Below are 26,541 nucleotides of genomic sequence, written 5' to 3' on the forward strand. Positions count from 1 at the left end.
ATTGACATCCCCAGCTAGGAGCTGAATGCAATGTTGACCACCATCTACAATTTCGTCAAGCAAAGGTTGCTTTGGAACAAGTAGTATTGGACAATCACTGACATGTGATAGCTCATCTGTAGATGTTATCTTTCTAACTATCGGGAAATGTTATGATTCTCAATCAGTAGCACAATTTGGCAAGGCCGTTTCCCTATGAAATTTTGACAAGGTCAATTTTTTGTACATGATCGACAGGGTTGATTCTCTTTGCTATGGCATCTGCCGTCCATCGCATTTGTAGGCAATGAGGTCAGGTGTAGTTCTATGAAGCAAGGCTTCCATTCATGCATCTTGCATTGAGACTCCCCACGTTTGGCATATGCTATGAGCATACAAACTTGGGACGGATTTGGAAAAATGTTTACGGATTCTTTCATTCCGTATACAACGGATGTATATGATACAAGAGGGCGAATATACATATGCGACAACTCTCTCTCACACGGTAGATTTGGCTATGAGCCACCTTTACGTGAGCTTTTCCTTTGGAATTTCATGACAACTGGTTGCAGCAACACCTACCAAGTTATCCAAGTTTAAGTTTTTCTTGTTTTTTTTTCCACGTTTACAATTTACTTGGCAATTACTGTCATTGTGCAAATCAAAGTGTTTTGGCAATTTTACATGAAGCACGGCTTCTCCCTTGTGCTGAGATACTGCCATTGATTTGGAATCAAGGGCTTTGGCACAAAAGTTTGGGGAACTGGCAAAATAGGGAATGTCAGCTCACAGAATCCCTACCAGTTTATTCTGTGCAAGGCACTTCTGGTTTTGGTTCTCACGCTTGAGACCGTTATAGTAGCCAAGGGCTTACATTTTTGCATGCAAGGCATGCTAAGCAGGTGGCCTGGATTCCACCACTTTATGCATTATGCTTCCGCTATCACACTCGCAACTTTGTCAAGGACAGACTAAGTGATGGATTGTTGAACCTGATGGTTGGTTGCTATCAACACCCAACAACACTAAAAGGAACCTAACTCTAGGACTTATCTCACTGGCAAAGTGCCAATGCTAAGTCATTTTCATACAATCACGACCCTGCAAGGCAGGTAGATCAAGATGTGGTTGTGTTTTTCTGTTACCTCTCTCAATGAGAGAGTCATAGAAGAAACTTGTTACATGCTTATAGGATACGCTGCATGTTAGGCATAAGATGCACACGAGCATGGCAATCAACTATACACATCATAGTCGTTCAAGGAAAGTTCCGCATCCCAGCATGCTCTTCTTCTCTCCCGTTCTCTCTCTTTAAGGGAATGATGAAAATATTCTAAGAAGCTTTTGACACGTGTTTTGCTCGTGAGTCAGCCTGAGCCAAGGTGCTCTAACTCTCAGCTAGCACGTGGCTAAGATGCTACTCAAATTGGTCTTCATCGGTTCGTCCATTGAACACTAATTTGCACAAGGGCTATGAGCCACATAGGCTAAGAGCCATTGTCAGGCCAAGGGTAGGACCCAACTATTGGCATTCTTTGGGTGATTGTTTTCAAGAGTGAACAGATCTACCCAGGGAAGTATACATTGACATTTATGGACAAGCAAGGGTCTTGTCATTCAGGATGTTTACAGTGTCATTTCTGCACTACATGTTTTCAGTGCGATACTCAAGTTGAGTTTTTGATAAATCTTCAACTCGCAGCAGCTGATCTCTACAAGGAAGTATAGATGCAGCAATCAGTTGAGACAGCATGGTTGTCCACAAGAGCTAGGCATTTCACTTGTGTGGATTTCTTGCTCTCTTTATAGCACTACGGAGTGTCTATGGACATATTGTTTGGGGTACGACCCGGAGGGTGACAATCACCCCATAGGCATTGAGGATCACAGTTTGATCTCTCCCAGTTAAACTTTCAAGGAAAGAATTCCGCAATCTACCACACGATAGCGAACGAATTCAACTTTTTGAGTTGATTCCAATCATTATGTACACGATTAACTATGTTGGTTACCGTTGCCTGCTAGTTGAGCAGTTTCTACAGAGGGTCTTACCAAGGGGTTTGACTATGTAGATGTTAACCAAAGGGGTTGGATTGCGTAGGCAACAGCCATGGTTTCCAGTGCAAGTCGTATAAATACGCTTGAATATTTCAAAGCCATGCCAAGGGCATGTTGGAACAGAGTATTTTGGACCGTAGCATCCACTATACCTTATGCTGTTACGAACCTAGTTGTAGGGTTCGATTTGACACATGTTGTCACATGGGATACAACATGATCTAGGAACTCAAGGAGTTCAGTTTAGCTAGTGTGGAGCATCATAATGAGGGACCCTCTCACTCTTGTCGCGGAGTGTTTGCAGTTACCTCCACACAGAAGTACCAGCTCGTACGTGATGGATGTCACTTTTCCTGGCATCCTTACTTGAGACATATTCCACATGTGGAGAATATGAGTCTCTGGGACTGACACTGGCGCCCAATTCGAAATGATGTGTCGCGACGAAGTCCCTAGGTGCTGGTCGCATCCGTTCATTAGACCAATTGACGCACACAGTATCAGGAACAATTTCAGTGGCCAAAAATTGTCGGGTACTAAGTATAGACTTGTTGTGATTACAAGTGCTGTGAAACCACCTTAACGGAGGGTCGTTTTTACATATAGCAAAGTATGCTACGTTCATGAGAATGTCTCATGGTTGGTTCCTAGGTGTGATCGGGTTGTCACATTCTATTATGGTCCAACTTTTGCTGCAAAGTATGCTACGTTCATGAGAAGGTCTCATGGTTGGTTCCTAGGTGTGACCGGGTTGTCACATTCTATTATGGTCCAACTTTGTTGCAAGATTTTCACGTAAGTATCGTGGAAAGTCTGGTCATGGAATTGCGGTTTGGATATGTTTGTGTTAAATTCATGCACACTAGGTGTTATGGGCCCTAGTGTTTAACACAAATTTATTAGGAGCGGCATGCAAATCCATGTACTTTATTCTTTCTGCACCCTTTTGCACTTCCAGTGCAATCTCTCTTGCAAATTTAGTATGAGTTTACACCCTTCCATACAAGGTGATGGCTGAGTATGGGTGTTCCTGACTGGCTGCTTGAAACTCCAATCTGCTTTCAACCTAGTTGGTTGTCTCCATTCCATATCGAGTATATGGCTAGATACTCAATCATTGAGTTATAGTTTGTCGTCAGTCGTGGGCGACTATCTGTAAGTGGTTGGGGGAAAGCACCTCACTCTTACTCTTGCTACTCATCCATCCTGCGTAGGATGGGCAGCTTACAAGCATTCTATTTAGTACTAAAGGATATGCAAAGTGCATACGTTAGTAAACTACGCTAAAGGATATGCTGAGTGCATACATTAGCAAGAAGTGAAACAACTGGATCAGTTACCTTTCTGGTTTGAAGTTTGCTTCATATGATGAAAGGCATGTTATGGCTAGTTTTAGTCTCTGCCTGTTATTCTAGCTCAAGTTATCAACCTTAATCATCAGTTTTGATGAGGTTGGCTACTAGATAGATAGATAGCCCTAGAGTGATGGGCGTATATACAATGCTCGGGGGAAAAACCTCCTAACGAGGGAAAAAATGCCCCGGCGGTCCTAGTGTGTTCACACACATCACTACCACATGTATATGGTAACAGTTGATGTGTCCTTGTTGTTTGGATTTCTTAGACAATCTTCAAAAAAATGTCCGCCTTTTCGTCCACAATCTGAGCAATATACCATGACTGGTGGTATTTCAATTGGCTCTGTTATGTCAAGCTCTAGCTGAGGAGTTTCAGCTTTTGTGTTGGCCAAGTTGTTGACATCTTCTTTAAAACACTGAGCATCAAGTTGTAGAATGTTCCATCTTGACCTTTGTACCGTCTTTGGCTTGGTTCTCCAATTAGATTAGCTTCTATTGTTTGATATGTTGGATCTTGCAACTTGTGTTCTCGATTATAGATGTGACCACTGTAATCCATGTATAATGACCCTGATTGCATATGCACCAACTGTATGTTTTGCTAGCTTGTGTAGATTTCTAGATAACCACTTGGGTTGACTTTCTGAACTTCTATCTGCACTTCATTTTTGAGTTTGCAATACCTGGCTCCACTGAAGTCTGTGAACATCAGGGAGTTCTTTAAATCTGGCTTTACTCTGATCAATAGGATTTTGGCTCTTGTGTTTCTTTTACTGCTCATCAAGTATGTATCTATGGCCTTCTGAATCTGCATATAAAACTTTATCTCCATTGTAGCCATATAGCTGTAGAATATGCTCTGTTGTAGTTGTGCATGTATTGTCACTACTACTAGCATGCTCTGCTATACTTAAATGCTCGACCCGATTTGAGTCCATGTTGGCTTGTTCTGTAATAATTGTCTCCTAGGAGATTTTTGATGTTACTTAACAAAATTTCTCCTGCTCTTGGTTTGATAAGACTGCTTTAGCCAGAGCACTTTTGCAGTTGACTGCTCTTCAGACTCACAAAAGTTGATTAACTCTAGCTCGACAGTGTTCGAATTGATATGGACCTTTGAAATGATGAAAATATGGGCTCTCAATAGCCTAATATGTAATCCACCGTGATTTGTGGCCCTGTTCGTCCAATCAGAAGTTCAATTTGCAATGCAATTGCTTGCACTTGTCAATTTCTAACGTGCAAATTTTTTTAAATTTATCTGCTGCTCTACTGCTTCAAGTTGATCTTTTTACTCGCCTTCCGGCTATTCTCCTGCTATTTCTGACTGTTTCCCTGTTAGCTCGGTTTTTTTCCTGGCTAGTGTTCTTGATTTTGCTCCCTTTGTAGTACACTTCTTTGGCCTTGCTTTTTTTCACTTTGCCGCTTTTGCACTGTTTTCTCGGTGTGTGATTTTTATGACGTTGCTTTTTGCTTTTCGGCCGCTTTTTGGCTCTTTCGATGACTTTCTTTTGTTTTTCTTAAATTTTTGAGAAATTTTGATTTTTTTACTTTTTTGAGTATTTTTATGATTTTTTATTATTTTCTTGAAAGAGTTTTAGTTTTCTATGAATTTTATGATAATTTTTTAATTTTTTGTGAATTTACTAATTTTTATGAGTTTTTATGAAATTTTTGAAGGTTTTATGATTTTTTTGAATTATTGGGATTTTTTTATTTATTTTTAAATTTTTTGAGTTTTTTATTCTTTTTGTGATTTTTTCTTTCAATTTTTATTTTTTCATAATTTTCTATGAGCCTTTTTTTGTAAATTTTATGTGATTTTTTCTATTTTTTGTAATTTTCAAACCTTTTTGTGATTTTCTTTTTGTTTTTTTTTACTAATATACAAATAAATGAATGAAAGTGAGAAAAAAGGAAATGAAATGAAATTGAAATGAATGAAATGTAAAGTAAACAAATGAAATTGAATTGAAATGAAATGAAATTGAATTGAAATGAAATGAAATTTAAAAGAAATGAAATGAAATTTAAAAGAAATGAAATGAAATGAATAAAATACAAAAGTCAATTGACACCAAAAAAAAAAAAAAGCAAAAAGACAAAAGGCTCCCAAGGCACGCTGAGTAAAAAGAGAAAGAAGACATAAGAGGTCCCTTTTTTTTCGTCGTCTTATAGCTTAATGAATTGTGTGTTGTGTGTGTAAGGGTACGTTCACGCATGTGTGTGTGTGGTGGTTGAAGGCATTCATGCGCACACAGGAGGGAGACAAGCAAGAAAAAGTTAGAGAGAGAGATGATGCGTCCACGTAGTTAGAGAGAGAGGGAGAGTTAAGAGAGAGAGTGCGTAGGCCGGAGGGTGTTCACACGCTAGAAAGCTATAGAGAGCGTCGGCAACGGAAGAAGAAGGTAAAAGAAGATTATTTTAACGTCGTAGTAAACTATCGCAAGAGACCGTAAAGATCTATCTGACGAAAAAAGTTCATGCGCCGGAAGGCAAGCTCGGGAGCCGAAAAAACCCGAATTTAGTTCGACAAATAGCCAAAACGCTAAAAATCACCCAAAAATCCAAAAAATTACCAAAATCTCAAAAATTTCTAGAAATCTTAGAAAATCATTGACAGTCACAATCAAACACTTTTGACATGCAAAAGCACACCAAAATCTGCAATTTTTACTGAAAATGCCAAATTTGACAAAATCTTCAAGCGGGTCTCGGGAAATAGTAAAACGCTCTAAATTTGGCAAATGAAAGCCCAAATGCGCTCGAAATCAAGCCGGTAATACACATTCAAAATAACTTGTAAATATCACAAAATATCAAATTTTTAGGAAATTAAACAAAAATTAATAAAATTAACAAGTTAATGCCAAAAAATTACAAAAATACCCCAAAAGTTTTTGAAAATTCTCCACGCATAGGGAATTAGTGCAGCCAAATAGAATTACAAAAATCATATCAATTCAATTGCCAAACAATTTGATCAAGAAAATCAAGACTAGGCAATTAAACCGATAAAATTAGCGACAAAATTAGGTCAAATTTCCAAGCAATTTGAGTGTGTAATTCGTTGTTTTGAGCTCAAAAATACAGCAATTGACCATTACACACATCAAATATAGAATCAAAACATTGAATTAATCATGCACATTAAGCACTTTTTAAGCAAACACACACTAATAAAATTGGCAGTTTTTACCAATCTTTAGGTGCGCACACAAAAGGGTTAATCTTGTCGAAATTGCAATGTGATTTCACAAATCATTAGTTGGGCATGACCACAACAAATCATTAGTAGGGCACGAAAGGGTTAATCTTGTCAAAATTGCAATGTGATTTCACAAATCATTAGTTGGGCATGACCACAACACAAATCAATGAAAAATCATTAAGCACGCATTGATATTTAGGTGCACAAACAAGGACAAAGTAGTGCACACACACTTAAAATTAAACATACACACACTCAATTAGAACACACACTTGATTTAAATGCACAATTAACTCGCACTTGTAATTGACCATCCAAGCATGCAATTAACCCAATAAGGCACATAATTAATAATGTACAATCATCAATTAACAATTGAACTTGTCAATTTTATGCACCACCAAATCTGGAAAATTTTGACATTACGACGATGGAATGGGGGAAGAAGTAAACACGCACAACACGTTGTAGACTTGCCTCTTTATAGCTCAGCAGATACCCAGCACAGCAAATCACACAAACTCACATTTAATATAGCCCAATTTACAAATCCCAATTGGTTCGACTTGCTCTCGGACACCACCGATGACACACACTCACAATCAACGACTTTTTTTCTCATACACCTAAAAAATCACACTCAATCACATAAATACTTATGCCTTATAAACATAATTTATGTGCCATATCTCTCCTATCCCCTCACACACTCTGTCTCGCTCTTTCTTGGCATGCACACACACGTAACTTGGAGGCGACAAACAATGATATCGCCCTCACAAAAACCATGGACAATTTGTAAGTGATGGCTTTTTTCCTGCTTGGCTTCTCTCGGCCTGCTTCATATCCCACTTATGGTGGTGGCCTCTGCTTTTCATGTAGTCAGTTTTCAACCCTCCAGGAGTCGCCCTTGCAATTGGTGGCCTTCTCTTTTCTTTATGTGAAGGTGACGGCCCTCCAAATTCCCTTCTCGGCTCTACAGTTCTAGCCCCTTGTGAACTCAGGGTCAGTCGGGGCTGATCCCTCTCTTGCAGCGCCCTGCAGCTCTAGCTCTACACAACCCAAGCATCTCGCCAATCTCGTACTCTGTCGACTCTAGAAGTTCCCCAGCTTCCTTGAGTTCTGGCACCCGGCTCCTTGCAGGTTGCGCTCTCCTCATGCAGCTTTAGGCCCTTCAACTCTTTTCTCTTCTCTGGGTTGTTGCTCACGGCTTCCCTGGCTCCTTTATTCGCCTGCAAACCTCTTGGCGGCCCACTTTAATATGGTCCTCTAGGCTTTCTCTCCCAAATATAGCCTCCTGCACACTATCAATAGCGCTCCTCACACCCCTAACAGTCTCTCTCAGCACCCTCTCCTTCTCCTTGTTGTTGATGGCCCCTGGTGGCTCCTCAGGCCCTTCAACTCTTTTCTCTCCTGTGCATGGCGGATCCTCCTGCCTCTGCTCCCGCAATTGGCAACCCCCCAAAAACAGCACCCTTGGATGCCCTCTCCTCTCACATGCCGTGGATGACTTCTCCCCTGCATGATCTCCACCTGTACATAGTACGGGCTTCAGCCCGTGGGCTGCTTCAATCCTTGCGCCACTTGTTGGCCTCGAACTGCATGGCTGCCCCTTCATCCACTTTCCCTGCTCTAGCCCGCCATCTGGTGGTGCCACCCTAAACCTGCAGCTAGTTCCGGTTTTTTTAAGCATGGCGTTATTTTAGAACTCAAGTTTTTCACTTACAAAACACGTTGTTTCCACCCAAGGACGACCCCAATCAAAAGCTCCACAAAATTTGTATAACTCAAGGTCGTGGTCGCCGAGTCCGAATACTCCCAGCTTCAAGTAGCCTTGGCCGTCCCTTTGGAGTCGCACTTCACCTGCTCTGTCACTCGCCGATAGTGGCGGCCACTCCAAGTGTTGACCACCCCGAACTTGACGTAATCATGCAAAATAGCCTCGTTCAATCTTTAACCGTGCAATAGTCCTCCAAAAAGAACCTCGTGGCCAAATAATTGAACCATAGAGTAGCCAGAGAGCAAATTCCCTGCAACTGGAAGCATTTCAATTATTAGAGATTAAAACTCAATGCCTGACCTGCTAATTGCCACATCTCTGGCATACACATCATGGAAAAACTTCCCGTAGTCGGCATTTGGTACTGACTCCCCCGCTTCGTCCTGTATTTACATGATGCCATATGAATGCAAAAACCATTAACTTATGCCGACATAACTCAGTCGTACCATCATTGTCCAACCCCCTGGTTGAACAGTTATGTTCATCCAGTCCAAGCCTTTATTGTTTAAAAACGGTAAACTTGCTAACAATATGCAAAGATGAAATAAAGCCATATGTACAAAGTACTATTCATGTCTCTGTGCTATCTTAGACTACACTCCTAGATGGGATGCCTAGCTCCTTCAACAAGAACTTGATGAACATCCGGCGTGAGAGCCCTCTCGAAGTAGAGCTTGAGGCGAACTCCATTTACCCTGTGTCAAAGAGGCTTACCATTGGACCGCTCTAACTAATAAGTACCATTAGGAAAAGCTTTGGAAATTCTATAGGGTCCAATCCACTTCTTTTTGAACTTTTTTTGAAATGTGAAATCAAGGTAGCTCTCGTACTTCATGACCAAATCACCTTCATGCACTCCTTTGGTAACCTTTGGTCGAATTTCGCCACACGTTTCTCTCTTTGTTGCACATAGAAATCTGTTGAAAGCCTCTCGATCCATCTTCAAAGTCTCCAAGTGTGTGATTCAGTCCTGCAAAACATCTCGCTAATTCACATTAACTCGCCATAAACCTTTTAATGCACGTAATTGGATGTGTACAGGTAAGACTGCTTCTTTGCCAAACACTAGTTTGTAAGGAGTGAAATTGGTGGCCACTTTATAGGAAGTTCTGTAGGCCCATAAGCACTTATCAAGATTACCCTCCCAGTCTTCCACCTATTTATAAATATACTTGGTAAGCATTTTAATGATTTGACCGTTTGCATTTTCAACCAAACCGTTACACTATGGGTGATAGGGAGACACGAATCTGTGTTGAATTCCCATCTTCTCTACCAATGCACATACTAGCTTGCTACGGAATCCGTGTCCTCTATCTGATATCAAAACCCATGACACTCCAAACCGACAGCATACAGAATCAAATTCAAATTGAGCAACTGAAAAAGCATTTACCTCCTTGACTGCTTTGGCTTCTACCCACCTAGTGAGGTAGTTGATAGCTACCAAGATGTACTTTTTTCCACTTGTAGACTTGGGAAGTGGGCCCATAGCGTCCAATCCCCACTTTTTGAATGCATTTTGGGCCAAGATAGCCCCTTGTAACTCTGCTACTAAACGCCACTCACCCATAACTTGACATTTGTGACATGTCTTACACTAGTAATGAACATCTCTTACAAGAGATGGCCACCAAAAACATGCTCTAAGGATGCGAAAGAGTGTCTGATCTTCACCTTGTTGCCGCTTTCTTCATGGAATTGTGTCAAAACCATGCCGATCTCCTCCTTGTAGAGAACTCTCCTCAATACTCGATCATGGCCATATACCATAAGGTCTTCACCTATCAAAGTGAACCTGCTAGCCTTTTGGGTAATCCTTTTCCTTTGTAGCTTGGACATGCCTGCGGGACCTTGACGTGTGCTCAAGAAATCATCAACATCTTTCAGTGTTTCCCTACCTGCATAGCTGGCAGGTGCCACATATAAACCTGCCACATGCATCTATACCCAACTATTGGCTAACTGGTCAGCTTCTTGATTTTTCTCCCTCCTAATTAATATGCTTGAATTGCACCACTTCAAAAAACTTCAATAACTTTTTAACAGAAAAAACCAATGCTTGAGAGAGTCCCTCTTCACCTGCCATTTCCCTAAGAGTTGTTTGATAACCAAAAGAGCATCTCCCTTCACTATGAGCCTGGATATCCCAAACTCGATACACTGCATAAGGCCCAATTGGAGAGCCAAGTACTCTGCCTTGTTGTTTGTATGCACATCTTCCAAATCATAAGCTTTTGAAAACATAGTGTTACCTCGTGCGTCCTGTATAATGATCTCGCCTCCGGATTTTTGGGTAATTCTCCTGTAAGCACCATCGAACCACATGACAAAATCTTCTTTTAGATCCGGTTCATTGTTTGCCTCTTCTCAAACCACCCTGGGATACATAGACAAACCCACACCCTTATTTACCACCACGTCTGCGAGATGTGACCTGCAAGTGTGATCAATTTTAAACTCAAAATTGAACTCTTGCAATTCTAGCACCCACTTCATAATGCGCCTCCTTGGTCATAGGTGAAGCACCACTTCAGGTAATAAATTGTTAGAAGTAAGCACATAAAACTTGTGAACAATTAAATGCACTTTGAACTTCCTGCAAGAAAACACTAGGGTCTCACCCATTGCTCAACCTCTGTGTATGACATCTCCCCTGGACTGATGACCCGACCCTCAAAGTAGACGAGTTTGTAGCACCGTCCTACCTTTTGTAACAAAACTGCACCAATGGCAACTGTATCCACTATCATAGCAACATAAAAATCATCCTCATGATTGGGAGGACAAACAGTAGGCAATTGTCATAGGATTTCTTTAACCCTGTCAAAAGCTGTCTGTGTGTCTTCATTCCATTGAAAGCCATGAACTTGTTGACTCATTTTTTGAAGAGGGTAGACATATTGTGAAAGCATCCAAAAGAATCGAGAGAGATACTTCAACTTATGCACAAACGATGCCAAACCTGTAGCACTTTTGGGAGGCTCCATCAACACAAGAGCCTTTACCTTTTCTGGATCAGCTTCAATACCATTCTGTGAGACCACATGTCCTAGCAGGTGAGCTCAAGGTTGAGCTCACTTGCCTTTTTTGGGATTCAATTGACCACCCGCTTCATGCAGTCGATGAAAACATAACTTTAACTTTGACAAATGATCATTCCTAGAGCTATAACACCCTATGTCATCCATGAAAACTCTAATAAACTTAGCAAGGTAGGGACCAAACACTCTATTCATCCAATCTTGAAAAGTTGCATAAGCATTCACCAAGCCGAAGGGCATTCTGCAGTAGGCAAAACAGCCCCATGGCGAAATGAAAGTGGTTTTCAACTGGTCTTCAAGTGCAATGCCTATCTGGAAGTACCCAGAGAAGCCGTCCATAATAGAGTACCTTTCGTGACCTGCAACTTGATTTAAAATTTCATCCTGAAAGGGTAAAGGATAATAGTTCCGCTTGGTTGCAGCATTTAAAGGCTTATAATCGACACACACTCGCCATTTGGCGTTCTTCTTAGGTGTTATGACAACCGGGGAGACCCACCGAGATTCTTGCACGGGATAGATAATACCTACATCCAATAGCTTGTTGATTTCCTGCCAAATATCTTCCTGCTGAATTTCACCTAATCTTTTGTGCCTTTGGTGTATGCCCCTCCTTGAGTATGATCATGTGTTCAACTTCCTTGGCACCTCACAAATCTTTATACTCAGTGGCAAACAAATTAGGATAGGATGCACAGATTTGCACATAACTTTCCTTCTCTTGCTTTGTTAAGTCTTCTCCTAGCATACCTCTTACCTCTTGGACATCAATAGGGGAAACTTGAGCTTGCATACCTTCTTTTGGAATAGAGTTATCGATAGTAACCCCAAAGAGATCAGCATCAACATGGAGGAGATCGTCATCACTCTTTCCCTCTTCTGTATCCGTGTAGCCTTCATCATAGGTTGACTCCGTTTCGTATTCGTAGCTTGTTGTAGAATCATCTCCCTCATTCTTCGCCATAGGGTGAGAGCAACTCTCCCTCGTCCGTAGATCAAGCATCACCTGTCTATCATTCTCTTTATCAACTAAAGTAAATACCCCTTTTCCCCAAACCTACTTGGCCCCCATGCAAGAAGCCATGGTCTACCAAATATGATAGGGTAAGCATTATCGCCAGCTTTCATTAAAAAAAAAATCAATAACGCATTCAACACCCATAACTTTTACCTTCACATCCTGTGCTATGCCCAAAACACCTGGCCTTGGTATGGTTGGCCATCCTCATTCGCACATTAGATCTTACTGCTGCTTTAACTCCTGCATCCTTCATGGCGGATTAGGTCATGACACACACTTGGGCCCCTCCATCGATGTATACATGTACCTGCATCTTCTTTTCAATAAGAGCATCAACAAATGGAAGCACGTCTGCTAAACTCCCAACCCTGAACGCTAAATTCCCCACAGTATGCACTCTTGTTTTGTCCCGTGGAAGCCTTGTGCTAGCACTAATAGACCACTGACATCGCAATTTAGGATTTAATGCAAGCAGTTGAACGAAAGTAATATTAGCCTTTTGGTTCTTGACATCACTCACCAAGTCATATTCGGGATGATCCCTTCCAAGTTGGTAGTCGGATTGCTTGTTTTTATGCATCCTTCTTCTTTTGCTCGTCTCTGCCTGCTCTCTACCTTTTTCGACTTTCCCTTTGCCTTTGCGAGCTCTAGTCTCTCACTCTGTCTCCGTCTCTCTTCCTTCACGTGCTCTCTTGTTGGCCAAAACATCTACTACCTGTTCATCGACTCCAATCATATTAACACTATAAGCGTCGTCATTACCTTGAGAAACAGGAGGTATAGGATTGTCAGACTGCTGCTCTCTTTGCCCGTTGAGTTGCCCTTGTCCTCTTCCTCTTCTGAATAGTGGATACATACCTCCTCTTTCCCTTGGTGGATGTGGGAAATCCGGTGCGTAGTGACCTTCTTCGCCGCAATCATAACGATGTCCAGGAAACTGCCTAGCTCTTCCTTTACCCGCTCTTTGCTGCCCTCTGTCCATCACACTCAAACGAAGCTCTTGCACTTGTTCCGATAAATCTTGAACAATACGTACCCAGTGTTGAGGAATAGCTGCCATTCGATGATTTTCTTGATCCTCTGCACAAACCTCACCATGAGAACTCGGTGGTTGCGCGTATCCCATCATACCTTGTTCGATCTTCTTCTTGATCTTCCTGCTCTTTGCTCGAGCAATTGCTACAGCATTGTTGTAGTTCTCGGGGCTTTCACAATCCACCTTTTCGTGTACCTTGGGATGTAGGCATGCCATAAATTTGTCCATCTTGAAATAGTCGCCGTTGGCCAATTGCATTGATGTGGCTAATTCTACCCAACATTCTTCAAACCGATTAAGAAAAATATCAAATTATTGACTTACATCTTGCCTGAGAACTTTCAGCTTCGCATCCATATCCATAGGTGATACTTCCTTTCAAAAATGTTGTAAGAAACTGGCCCGTAGAGCCGACCAGGCCTGTCGCGGCTCACCCTGCAATGTATCGAACCATGCTTTTGCCTTGCCTCGTAGCACCAATGGTATAGTGTCCATCTTGCTTTCTTCATTAGGCATTCGCAGTGATAGCATGTATAATTCAAAGTCTGCAATCCAGTCGGCTGGATCCTCCTCAACTGTGAAAATAGGGCCATAGCTTCAAAAAGCCATGTTATCCTTCGGTTTCTCTTTGCATTGTCTTCTTCAACGCGATCACGAGTCCTCAGTGGGGGCACCACTGATGGAATAGGGGAAGAAGGAAACACGCACAACACGTTGTAGACTTGCCTCTTTATAGCTCAGCAAATACCCAGCACCCCAAACCACACAAACTCACACTTAATATACCCCAATTTACAAATCCCAATTGTATCGACTCGCTCTCGGACACCACCAACGACACACACTCACAATCAACCACTTTTTTTCTCATACACCTAAACAATGACACTCAATCACATAAATACTTATGCCTTAAACATAATTTAGCTCATATCTTCCATATCTCTCCTATTCCTCGCATACTCTATCTCGCACTTTCTTGGCATGCACACACACGTAACTTGGAGGCGACACACCCACACAACCAAGCCAAGGCACGAGATGTCGTCGAGCCGAGAATAGAGAAGATGACGGAGAACCTTCAGGCTATGAGCCACCTCAATTCAAGCCAAAAGTATGATAGCCCTATACAATTAGATCGCCCTCACAAAAACCATGGACAATTTGCAGGTGATGGCTTTTTTCCTACTTGGCTTCTCTCGGCCTGCTTCATATCCCACTTATGGTGGTGGCCTCCGCTTTTCATGCAGTCAGTTTTCAGCCCTCCAGGCCTTCTCTTTTCTTTATGTGAAGCTGACGGCCCTCCAAATTCCCTTCTCGGCTCTACAGTTCTAGCCCCTTGTGAACTCAAGCTCAGTCGGGGCTGATCCCTCTCTTGCAGCGCCCTGCAGCTCTAGCTCTACACAACCCAAGGAGGTCGCCAATCTTGTACTCTGTTGACTCCAGAAGTTCCCTAGCTTCCTTGCGTTCTGGCACCCGGCTCCCTGTAGGTTGCGCTCTCCTCATGCAGCTTTAGGCCCTTCAACTCTTTTCTCTTCTCAGGGTTGCTCACAGCTTCTCTGGCTCCTTTATTCGCCTGCAAACCTCTTGGCAGCCCACTTTAATCTGGTCCTCTACGCCTTCTCTCCCAACTATAGCCTCCTGCACACTGTCAATAGCGCTCCTCACACCCCCAACAGTCTCTCTCAGCGCCCTCTCCTTCTCCTTGTTGTTGATGGCCCCTGGCGGCTCCTCAGGCCCTTCAACTCTTTTCTCTCCTGTGCATGGCGGATCCTCCTGCCTCTGCTCCCGCAATTGGCAACCCCCCAAAAACATCACCCTTGGATGCCCTCTCCTCTCACATGCCATGGATGACTTCTCCCCTGCATGATCTCCACCTGTACACAGTACGAGCTTCAGCCCGTGGGTTGCTTCAATCCTTGCGCCACTTGTTGGCCTCGAACTGCATGGTTGCCCCTTCATCGACTTTCCCTGCTCTAGCCTGCCATCTGGTGGGGCCATTCTAAACCTGCATCGTTCCGGTTTTTTTAAGCATGGCATTATTTTAGAACTCAAGTTTTTCACTTACACAGCACGCTGCTCCCACCCGAGGACGATCGCAATCAAAAGCTCCGCAAAACTTGTATAACTCAAGGTCGTGGTTGCCGAGTCCGAATACTCCCAGCTTCAAGTAGCCCTGGCCGCCTCTTTGGAATCGCACTTCACCTGCTCTGGCACTCGCCGATAGTGGCGGCCACTCCAAGTGTTGACCACCCCGAACTTGACGTAATCACAACAAATAGCCTCGTTCAATCTTTAACCGTGCAATAGTCCTCCAAAAAGAACCCCGTGGCCAAATAATTGAACCATAGAGTAGCTAGAGAGAAAATTCCCTGCAACTGCGAGCATTTCAACTATTTATAGAGATTAAAAACCAATGCCTGACTTGCTAATTGCCACATCTAGCATACACATCATGGAAAAACTTCCCGTAGTTGGCATCTGGTACTGACTCCCCCGCTTCGTCCTGTATTTTCATGATGCCATATGAATGCAGGAACCATTAACTTGTGCCGACATAACTTCGCTATACCAACGGCATGAAAACGAACAATTCAAATAATTTCAAAGCAACATAGTATCAACATTGCATTTCAATACCGTAGCATCAACATTACATTGGATCGTGGTGGGATCTCTACACAATTCTACACATCCTTAGATTCTAAGGAGGTTAAGAATACCACCCTGATTACCTTTCCATTGAAGATTGATTGAACGATTGAAAGCTCCAATCCTTCATAGCAAATTAGTAAGTCAGCAAAATTAGTCAAATTAGCAAGGGGTTAGTGTGAAATTAGAGTGTGTAAACACACAATTGGCAAGATACAGTGACAAATTAGGGAATTATGAACACATTTTTTCATGCACACACGTCCAAAATTCATAAAAACATGAACACATGTGAAATTAGTAGTGAAATTAGTGAGGAAACACGTCTAATTATGTCACAATTACACTAGCGAACGCCATCGTCCCCAGCAACGGTGCCAAATGTTGGGAGGTGTTGTAGCAATGACCTAATCGCAACCCACACAAAATTATCAAATCCGTGGATCGGTGTGGGACGGGTGTCTAACCTCACTCCTATCTTATTGCAGATTTAGCGAGAACCACGATGAAATTGTCAATCCATGGGACGAAACTGACTCGACTAGTGCATAGAGGCTACAAGAGGTTGTCAATTTTTCAGAAAACAAAAAACAACTCGCATCTAACTCAAGCTACACTCAAGTGACTGAAATCACCAAAAGCCAATCGCTCATCGGCAAACAAATCACATCCGTTATAGCATCAAATGACGTCCAAACGTAACAAAACTTCTAGGATAGGTTTATAAGACTTAAGCAAACATGCTTATGGTCTCAAATCCCACTTTAGGACAAGTGCCAAAATCGTGATTAATAACACAGTGGATTTTTGACCTAGTCGTTTTCAACCCAGAATGCACCTAAATGCTTAGCAATGATGCCCCAATACCTCAGCTATGCTTTGTTTTTTATTTTGAAGTATAAATTTTTACTTATGATGAGATTAGGCCGCAAATCGGCAATGCCAAAAGCTACAAAATATCGTGAAGTATTTACGTCAATGTGTAAAGCTCTTACATGCGGTTGCAATGCAACAAACACGACTGCAATGTGACAACCGGGGAGGGAGTAGAAAGTGCGAGAAGGAGAGAAGTGAGCACCATTAGCTCACATGCACTATGTATTTCATTATCCAAAACTTGATAATTACTTACAAAAATTGGCTTTTATACCTTAGCCAAGGTTTTTGGTGGTCAAAACTAATAATTTGGGAGCTCTAACTAAAGATAGGTAATAACAGGTTGATACAATCTGGAAGCTTGTAGCCCCGGCTCATCAATTACAAGGTTTATCCGAAAAATAGGAATTACAATAATCCCAATTTATCAAAAATAATAAGTGTTTTTACAATGAGAGCTTCAAAAAATGGTATTTGAGTTAGCTTACTGCTAACATCCCCCCCTCCTCACTTGTGTCGTCCCTTGACACAGCTTTATGGGATGAAGTAGTCTTCGGGTTGACGGGCTGGCGAGGTGGTCTTTAAGCGCATTTAGGGCCTTTTCGTATCTGATCTTCCTCTCTTTATCTGGCACCTGCAAGAACTGCATAGTGACTCTGTTTTTCAGCTCCACTACTAAGTAGCCTACAAATCTTGATGTCAGGTTGCTGATCATTGGCCCAAATATCTTCGTTCGTCAAGTGAAGAACCCTGTGTAGAACGCCTCCTCGAATGCCAGCATATTGTGAGAAGGTAAAAACATACATCTGGCATAGAATCCATAGAGGACTTCTTCGGAAGGTTGGCCACTGGGGTCGTAGCATAAACCTTTTTACCCTCAAGGAATGACATCCAAGGGGTGTGTGCTTGCTTTGGCTCATGGAAAACTTTGATGCAGGTGAGCAACATTCTCCAGATCTTATATAGCATCACACATCCGGAAGACTTTTGAAGAAGGACATGACGCTCGTTAGGGTTTTCACCATGTACTCCTCTGTCAGCGGTTCCTTTTCTGAAGCAGGCAATCTTGAGTAGTTCCGCCAAGTTGGCCGCTTCTTTGTTAATGCCTCATGTGCTTGCCAAGTCCTTACCCTCGGTACATGACAAAAAGCAGGATCCTTTTGTAGGGCCGCAAGTGCTCTTGTGAACAGAATCAAATACCTTGGATTCTTGTTTAACCAGCTTAGCCTCACTTTGGGTGGTCTTGATCTCTGCGCCTTCTACCTTCATGTCTTTGCCTCTCTTTGACTTGGAGCAACTCCACCTTTATCAAAGGATAAGGAAGAGATTGTTGGTGCCATTGCGCATTGATTTGATTGGGAGTGAGTTGTCTAACATTGACAGAGTGAAGAACTCTCAACTCCCAATCCATCGCTACCTTCCACTGCTCATCTACCTCTTGTGTAATCTTTTCTTTCAGTGCATCGTCCTCAGCCTTTGACAGTTGGACCATTGGCACTGTATCCGTTTTTGTTATTTGTACTTGAAATTCCTCCTTGCCACCTAGCCCTTCTACTGGCTCTGTCTCCATCTCATTGAATGAAACTGAGGGGATCTCTATTTGTGGTTGCTCGGAAGTTCGTGCCTCTTCTTGTGTTTCTGGTCGTCCATCTCTCAATAGCTGGTTGACTCTTTTAAGTTCAGCTATTTCTTTTTGTAGCTCGTCTTCTCTTTGCACCCATATTAAAGCCAGGTCTCTACGCTGAGACTGCTCCAATTTAAGCTCGAGCTCAAGATCTTCGTTCTTTTTCTCTAATGCTTTGTAGACCTCATATGTTCCTTTAATATAGGCTACTGCGGAATTTTCTCTTATTTGCCGCAAGAAAATTTTCTGATCATTTATTCTCTGCTCTGAGTATTGCAAGGAGGCGTTTTCTACATCTAACTGTACTTACATTTTTTGAACTGACGGGGTTGTTGTTAGAATTTCGTTGGTAACTTCTATCAGATGTTCATCTTTTGCTTTGCAAGCATCTGACAACTTTGTAAGCAGGTCCCTTGCTAGCTGATGTTTTTCAGCTTCAGCTTTTAATTCATGCACTTGCCTTTGTTGATCAGTGATGACATTTAATCTATCGTCTAACTCCCCTTGGAGTGATTAAATCACCATCTCTAATTCTTTAGCCTTTGTGCTACGGCTAAGTGTGGCTGTTTGGAGTCTTTCTGTCATGTCCTGCATTTGCTTGGCATACTAGTGGACTTGCAAGATTACTTCATTGTTTGATTGTCAATCTTTATTTTTGGATAGCTGCCTAGATGTTTCTGCAATCTCTTGTGTATCTTTTGGCTGCATCATGGCGGCTGGTTGTTCTTGCCCTTGAGGCTGTGGCTGATCTTCTTTTGTTGTGTCATCTTGAGGCTTCGTGGATACCTCGGTCTTTCCTTGTTGTGTTGAGGTAGAAGGTGTTTCTTCGGACTTCTGTTCTCTTGTTTGCTCAAACTTTGTGTTGTCCTCTGGTGCAGGACCCACTGCCCTTTCTGGCTCTGGCTCTGGCTCTGGCTCTTGCTCTTTGTGTTGCTCTTGCATAGTAGTTGCCTGTTGTGCAAATTCAGATGCTCATCTTTGTTTACGCTCTATCTCTTTTGTAGGTTTAGTTTCCGTGGCTTTACTTGCTAGTAAAGGTGGTGGGCTCGGCATGGGGTAATCATGCTGTTCTCAAATAGGTGAAGAAGGTCGGGGAGACACATCACATTGATCATGTTGTGCTTCTCCTTGTACAGTTGCTTCCTCTGCTTCCTTTTGCTGCTCCGCCGCCTCTTTAGCTTTCCGTTCCGCTTCTTGGACTTCTCTCAGCTTCAAAGCTTCTACTTCTTAATACATTTTTTCCACTAATTATCTTTGGCTTATTTCCTCACATGGTGCTTTGTTCTTTCCCCTTTGAGTTCAATGGGTACCCACTTTGTCGGGTCCTTGCCTTGTGCTTGGTGGCTGCGTTCGTAAGAGTGCTTTTCTCTTTCAAAGCTGGCATATTTATGTACCGGTTCCTCCTAGTGTACTGCCACGGCTTTTCTCTTCATTTCTTCAATCCGTGATCTTCTTTCCTCAGTATCACTGCTTTCACTGCTATGCCATTCTGGCGAGCTCTCAGCAGACTCTTCATCTGACTTGTATGTTCTCTTGGTAGACCTTGTAGCTCGAGGGGAAGGTTGTGCTGACACTATCCAAGTGTTCTGATCTGAGACAGACAGCAAGTTGTCGGCCATGTCGATAGCATGGTAGGCAATTCTTGTCAGAACCTCTGGTGCTCCCATGTATGTTATTTTTCCCTCTTTCTTTGTCCCCTTCAATGTAGACAATGCGTATTGTGCATGGTCAATTAGTTGCCTGTTGTTGATTTGAGAACTTGTGTAAAGGTTGTGGAAACTGCAGGATTGGGTGTCGTATACCTTGCCGGTCTTTTCGCGAGGAAGTGGAAGTGCTGGTGGTACAATCTTGCGGGCTCTTCCACCTGTTTTTGGATGAGGTCGGCAAATGTGGTAGCGGCGGTTTCCTTGGTGAAAGTTCTTGCCGTCTTTCTATCTCGTGTCATCATGGTCATTCCCTCTGTCGACAGTTTGAGTGCTTCTGCCACTATCTCTTTGGTAATCACCACTTTAACTTCGTTCCCTTGCTGGTCAGAGATTTGAGCGGTTTCATCTTCTTTGATCGTGGACAAGAGCTCATAAGCTTTTTGGAAGTCCACTCCACATAGCTCTTGTTCATAAAATTCTCTGAGACCAAGTCTTCTGTTGGCTTCTTTAGTCTCGGGCTTTGTTGGACATCGTATACTTCTTTTGGTAGAAGTTGCAATTCTACTTGATGTCCTTCTTCGCTCTTGAATCTACCTGTGAACATTGTTGTGTTATGCTCTTCAAGCTGTTCCTTTGTGACAGGTAGGTCGGTTTGGCAGTCTTGATTGAATCGAGGTCCAGTTGGTATGGCGGTAGCTCTTGCAGCTTCTCCTTTTGCAAGAGCTTCTTTTGGCCCTCTCTGCGGCTTGCATGGTTCCTGTTGAGTGAATAGAGTGTCAAAGTTAGCAAATTTGCTAGATTTTCTCTGAAATGTCCTTCGGTCTGAAATGCTGACAAATTTGGTCCAATTTGCTTCAAATCAATTTTTGAACATGCATAGATGTATAAAAACATGTAAAGATCAAAATTATGACATCCAAACAAAAAATTGCAACAAAAGTTAATAATCGTGATTATTTATAGCTGAGTGATTTTTTCAACTTTTTGCAAACTTGGCATTACAGGCTTGACTTATATACCAAATAGATACTCTGAGTGAAATATGGGCACATTTGGGTGCACATGGTGAAAATGGTGCCAGATTTGGGCTTTAGGTCTCTGAATAGTAGATGTAAAGGAATTTTGAGATTTTGAGCTCCAAATTTGTTCAAACTTGGCTAGTGGGCTTAGGACATCATGTACTTTGGATCTATGATGGCAAAGTTGCAAATTTCTTCCTTTTTGGCCAAAAAGTAAATAATCACGATTATTAACTTTTCTACCAAAATAAACATTTTTTGGTACAACTTGGTTCTAGGCATGGTATAGACCCTGTGTATGTGATATGAGGTGATTTGGATCAAAACATGTGGGTAGAATTTGGCTTGCAAGGACTTCCTTACGTTTTTGGATTTTCCAAGTTATAGTTGATCATTTTGGCTCATACTTGAAATTTGGCATGTAATAGGTGTGTACAAGTGATAGGTGAGGTGATGATGCAATTTTCAAGCCAAAGTAGTGCAAAAGTAAATAATCATGATTATTTACAGTAGTCAACATTTTCTTGCAAAACTTGTAAATTTTGACCTAAACACATTCTATACACCTAAAACAAGTCCTAAATTGAATTTGTCAAAGTTTGGTCTTGCATCATCACTTTGTGCTTTGTCGACTCTGAAATCACTGATGTTTGCGACTACACACTGCCTGCATCACTTTTGAGTCTATGGACTTGTCCACAACATAGTCATGAAGCAACTCATCCAATTTTGGCCCATTTGGACTCAATTTGACCTCGTATGTTGAATTTGACACTTTATAGCCTTCGAGCCGTTTTTTGCTTTTCGAGGGCTTTGGTTGATTGATTTCATGAAACCAATCATATACATTGTATGTAGACATCACAGGTAAGCTGTCTGTGGAGTCAGAATCCAATTCTGGCATCTGTCAAAAATCTAGCTTTTCTACTTGGGACCCTCTCAACCCTTGCCGAATGGTCAATTGTTGCTATAGAAGTGTTCTATTATGTTGGGGCATGCTACAGTTCAAATCTCATCCGATTTGGTTGAGCTGACAAGCCGTTATGGTCGATTTTTTGTCATAGGTCTTCGTGCACTGCTCGGATTCTAGGGTTTTTTTAAGAGGTTTAGACTAGCTACCGGCCGTACAAAATGGATCATTGATGAGTAAAGAACTTACCCCTCGTGTCTCATGTGAAACGGCGCTGAAAACAGGTGACTGAGGACTCCGAAAAATACGCGTGAAGAGAGTCGAAAGCTCTCTCTCCAAAGGCAACAAGTGGAAATGAGGTGATTTTAGCCATCTACCTTGAGTATCTATACTCGGACTTCCCAACCAACTTTTTTTAAATTCCCCTGTTAGTCCTACTAGGCCATGAAATCTATGTTAGACTCAAAAATTTATCCAATCCGGTCCCTGTAGCTCATTCTGCAAGAATTTTGCAAAAGTAGGTATGGCCGCCTAATTTAGGCTTCCCGCTTCCATGTACCAATTTGATTGAAAATTTTTGTGCTTATCTGCCTTGTCTTTCTGATCAACACCGTGTCTTTAGTTTTTCCATATGAGCTCCATTGCTATTTATTATTAAATTTTGACCTGTTTATTAAAATAATCAAAGAAAGTAACAAAATGTACTAAAAAAGCAAATTGAAAATCCAATAATTAAGAAAATACATTAAAAACACAGCTTTATTGTTTTTTGTTGGATTTCTCCATTTTTAAGTCTCAATATCAATAAAAATGATTAAAAAATAACCAAAAAGGGCTATTTTTTGATAGTATATACACTATTTACACTCATTGGGAAGATATTATCATTTAAATTTCCCCTATTGATTACTTATAAGGGAATTATTAGGTAATTTTACAAAAATCACACATTAACATTAAACTTTTTTCCTCCCTCTTTAAACATTGCCCTTAATTACTTAGTACTCTTCCACCCCTCCTATATGGCGTACTCCGAGATGACTGTGTGCATGGGTTGAACAATTGTGTCTATGCATAGCCTTGGTTGGTTCTACCATGCTTTGAAGAATAATGCAATTCAAACCATTATGTTGTGACAGAGGTGGATCTTGAGTGATTAACTCAAGGGTTTCGATGTTAAGGCTTGCTGATGTTGTCTTCCAAAGAGCAAATCTTGTAGCTTGTGTGCTCTTTGCTTCATTGTGCCATCAGGATGCTTTAGCACGCTGATTTCCTGAGCTTTTGGTATCAAGAATGATTGTTGTCAAGCTTTTACCCACCATTGATATCTTGGTTTGTCTTGGTCAGAATGGTGTGGTTGAGGTTTTTGAGACTTAACTCTCCATTGCTTGATTTTTTTTCCAGTTTGCGGAGAAGATAATTTTTCTTTTTTCTTCCAAACCCATTTTGTGTTAGGTTCCTTGCTTGGAGATACTAGTCTCTATGTTTTGACCCTTGGAACCATCTTTGGTATTGTCGATGTTGTTTTGGGTACCCATATTTGAATCGACTTATCCTTAAGCTGTGCTTTTGGTACCCAAATTTGTCTGACTCCTTGCATGCTACTTGTAGCATTTTCTTGTCGATAGGATGGAGAAGATTGGTTACTTTGTGGTTTGTTGTGCTGGTAGTTCCCTTTTCATTCCTCCTTGCTTGGTGCAATTGGAACAATGAGTTGTCTGCCTTTAGGTGACAGCTTGAGCTGAATTTGTATCCCATTCTGGTATTGCCTTGTATGTTTGCATCTAGGAAATTTCCATAATCATTGTCTCATTCATTTGTTCATCTGGTAAGCATACAAATTGATAAGGACATGAACATCCATGTACTATCACATTTAAGTTGACTACTCCCAATGTGGGTGTTGGGTTCTTGTTGCATCCTTTAATAGTCACTATTCTTTTTGTCAATGACTGACTTGTTGCTTTCTTCTACGTGGATTAACTGACTGCATTTACTCTAGCTCTTGTATTGACCAATGCATTTGTGCTTCCATCTAACTATTCATCATCTGTTGACAATGCATCTTTCTGCAATTCCCATTGCCAGTCATCTATTTCCAGAGTGTTGATGGGAATAGGTATTTGTTGATTCTTGAGAGCAGCGTTCCTTTTGAGTACTTGAAGCCAAGATTCCTCTTCGGCTTCATAAATAACCTGTTGTCATTTTATCTTCCTTTGCTTGGCTGCATGCATTCTTTCTAGCAATTCATTGGTTAGTGGTAAATTGTACTTCTTTAAACGACATCCACTAATCCAATTAGCCATTGGTTCACCATCTAGGGTGGATAACTTAACTGCTCCACTTGAAGATACATCTTCAATGATAAACAATTCGTTTCCCTTTTTCTTAAACTTGGGAATGTGTTGCTTAAGGGAATATACTAAAACTAAATCCCCTTTTTTGAAGATTTTTGTAATTAGATGGGAATCAAAAAACTATTTTGTTTTCGCTTTTGTGCATAGGTGTGAGCTACAGTAGCTAGCCTTTGCTCATCTAGCTTCTCTAAATCTTCAAGTATCTCTGATAATTCATGTCCAGTCCGCTCAAGATCCTTAGCTACCCTTAGTGTCGGCAATAGAAATTCTATTGGCAATATGGCATCAAGACCATAAACAAGGTTAAAGGGTGTACCATTTAAAGCTGTTTTGAATGAAACTCGATAAGCCCATAGAGCTGCATGGAGATTTATTTCCTAGTCTATCCTTCCTAAACTAACCACTTTAGTCAACACCGAGCTAAGAATTTTATTCGCATGCTCAGCTTGTCTATCTGCTTGTGGGTGATAGGGAGCTGATTTGTTATGGATGACCATAAATTCATTAAGCAGATACTCAATTATCTCATTGAGTAAATGAGTTCCCCTATCACTGGCAATTTTTATTGGCAGTCCATATCTTCTGAACACATACTCATATAAGAATGCGGTAGTGGTTTTGACATCATTCTTTTGAGTTGCTTTAGCCTCGGCCCACTTAGTAAAATAATCCGTAGCTACAAGAATATATTGAGCTTGGGTTCTATAAGAGGGTGGTTGTATTGGCCCAACAAAGTCTATACCCCATTTTGTAAAATCTCTAGCTCCCATCATTGGTCTTAGCGGCATGCTATCTACACGTGTTGGCATTTTTGCTTGCTGACAAGCATTACACCTCCAAACATATTCTTTGGCATCTGCAAAAAGTGTTGGCCACCATATGCCTGCCATTAAGATTTCTCTTGCAGTGGTCTCACTAGAAAAGTAACCTCCAGCTAATCCAGCATGTGCTTGTTCCATAATCGAAATATATTCGTCTTCATTTGCATAAAGACGCGAATGTTGATCCTTACTTGTCCGATACAATTGGTTTCCAATAAGAGCATAGTCTCTTGCTTCAGTGTCAATTGCTCTTTGACGGTGTTAACTCATATCCTTAGGAAATGTTCGCCTCGATAAGTAAGTAACTAGATAGTTACTCCACTTAGAAACAGCCTGACATTTGAAACAATGTTACATGAGCTATGGGTGTTTGTTTTTTACATTGAGGACAATCCTTTACAAAATACCAAACATCACTCCTCATAGTTGGCCAAAATACTCCAAGTCTCAAGATCCTTTGCATAGTTTGGTCTTCCGCAAAGTGAAGTCCTACTATGGTAATATGTGCTTGACTTAGGTATTGGGTTTTCTCTTCAAGATTAATGCATAAGAGCTATATTCCATCTCGGTTTCTCTTGTATGCCTACCAGCTAGTAGTTGATACATAGTCGATTGCTCAATTTCAATTGTAATAGTAAGTGGTACTGCAAATCCACTTGAGCTATGATCATCAATGATACCATATTTTCCGACCATCGACGTATCATTTCCACGGAGAACAGATATGCATCTGGTAGATCATCATCTACTCCTTTAGGTGGTTCTCCTGAAACAATCCTAGACAAATGATATGCTCTTTGATGAGTGGTGTCCTTTTTTACAACTACAATGAAGTCAAATTCCAGAAGAATGATGAACCATCTCACTATTCTTTCTGTGTTGCATGGCTTGTTGACCAAGTACAATAAGGCTTGGTGGTCCAAAAAGAACACAAATTTATTGCTAATAGATAATGTCTATACTTTTTTATGGCATAGGTCATTCCTAATCCTTCCCTTTCTATGGTTTATAATTATTTTCCGCCATGTTCAACTGTTGGCTAGCATAAGAAATAGGAAAATTAATTTTCTCGTCTCCTAGTTGAGCTAGTATACACCCTATGGAAAAATTGGAAGCATCTACATGTATGTGGAATATCTTATT

At 41.4% G+C, this 26,541-nt stretch overlaps 2 protein-coding genes, 1 long non-coding RNA gene and 2 pseudogenes across 4 annotated transcripts; all 5 read right to left on the reverse strand.

The window, feature by feature from the left end:
• Positions 1–7,007: 7,007 nt before the first annotated feature.
• LOC147419657 (uncharacterized) lies at positions 7,008–9,981 on the reverse strand. The gene has a single exon (XM_086505603.1). It carries the CDS (start codon positions 8,300–8,302, stop codon positions 7,814–7,816), a length of 489 nt encoding a protein of 162 aa, XP_086361729.1. The 5' UTR covers positions 8,303–9,981; the 3' UTR covers positions 7,008–7,813.
• LOC147419658 (uncharacterized) lies at positions 9,225–10,336 on the reverse strand. 2 transcript variants are annotated; one of them, XR_015187121.1, is made up of 2 exons: positions 10,070–10,336; positions 9,225–9,362 (listed from the first exon to the last, which is right to left on the reverse strand). It is a non-coding gene; the product is annotated as an uncharacterized LOC147419658 (long non-coding RNA). The 2 variants fall into 2 exon arrangements; XR_015187122.1 differs by lacking the exon at positions 10,070–10,336 and adding an exon at positions 9,789–9,965 and having other exon boundaries at positions 9,227–9,362.
• A 1,677-nt stretch (positions 10,337–12,013) lies between these two features.
• Positions 12,014–12,598, reverse strand: LOC147419659 (uncharacterized; annotated as a pseudogene).
• Positions 12,599–13,112: 514 nt separating this feature from the next.
• LOC147419660 (uncharacterized) lies at positions 13,113–13,751 on the reverse strand. The gene has a single exon (XM_086505602.1). The coding sequence runs from the start codon at positions 13,749–13,751 to the stop codon at positions 13,113–13,115; it is 639 nt and encodes a 212-aa protein (XP_086361728.1).
• A 1,290-nt stretch (positions 13,752–15,041) lies between these two features.
• Positions 15,042–15,528, reverse strand: LOC147419661 (uncharacterized; annotated as a pseudogene).
• Between the last annotated feature and the right edge of the window lie 11,013 nt (positions 15,529–26,541).

The sequence above is a fragment of the Adiantum capillus-veneris genome, chromosome 29, assembly GCF_014529385.1.
Source record: "Adiantum capillus-veneris isolate H3 chromosome 29, ASM1452938v2, whole genome shotgun sequence".
Lineage (NCBI taxonomy): Eukaryota > Viridiplantae > Streptophyta > Polypodiopsida > Polypodiales > Pteridaceae > Adiantum > Adiantum capillus-veneris.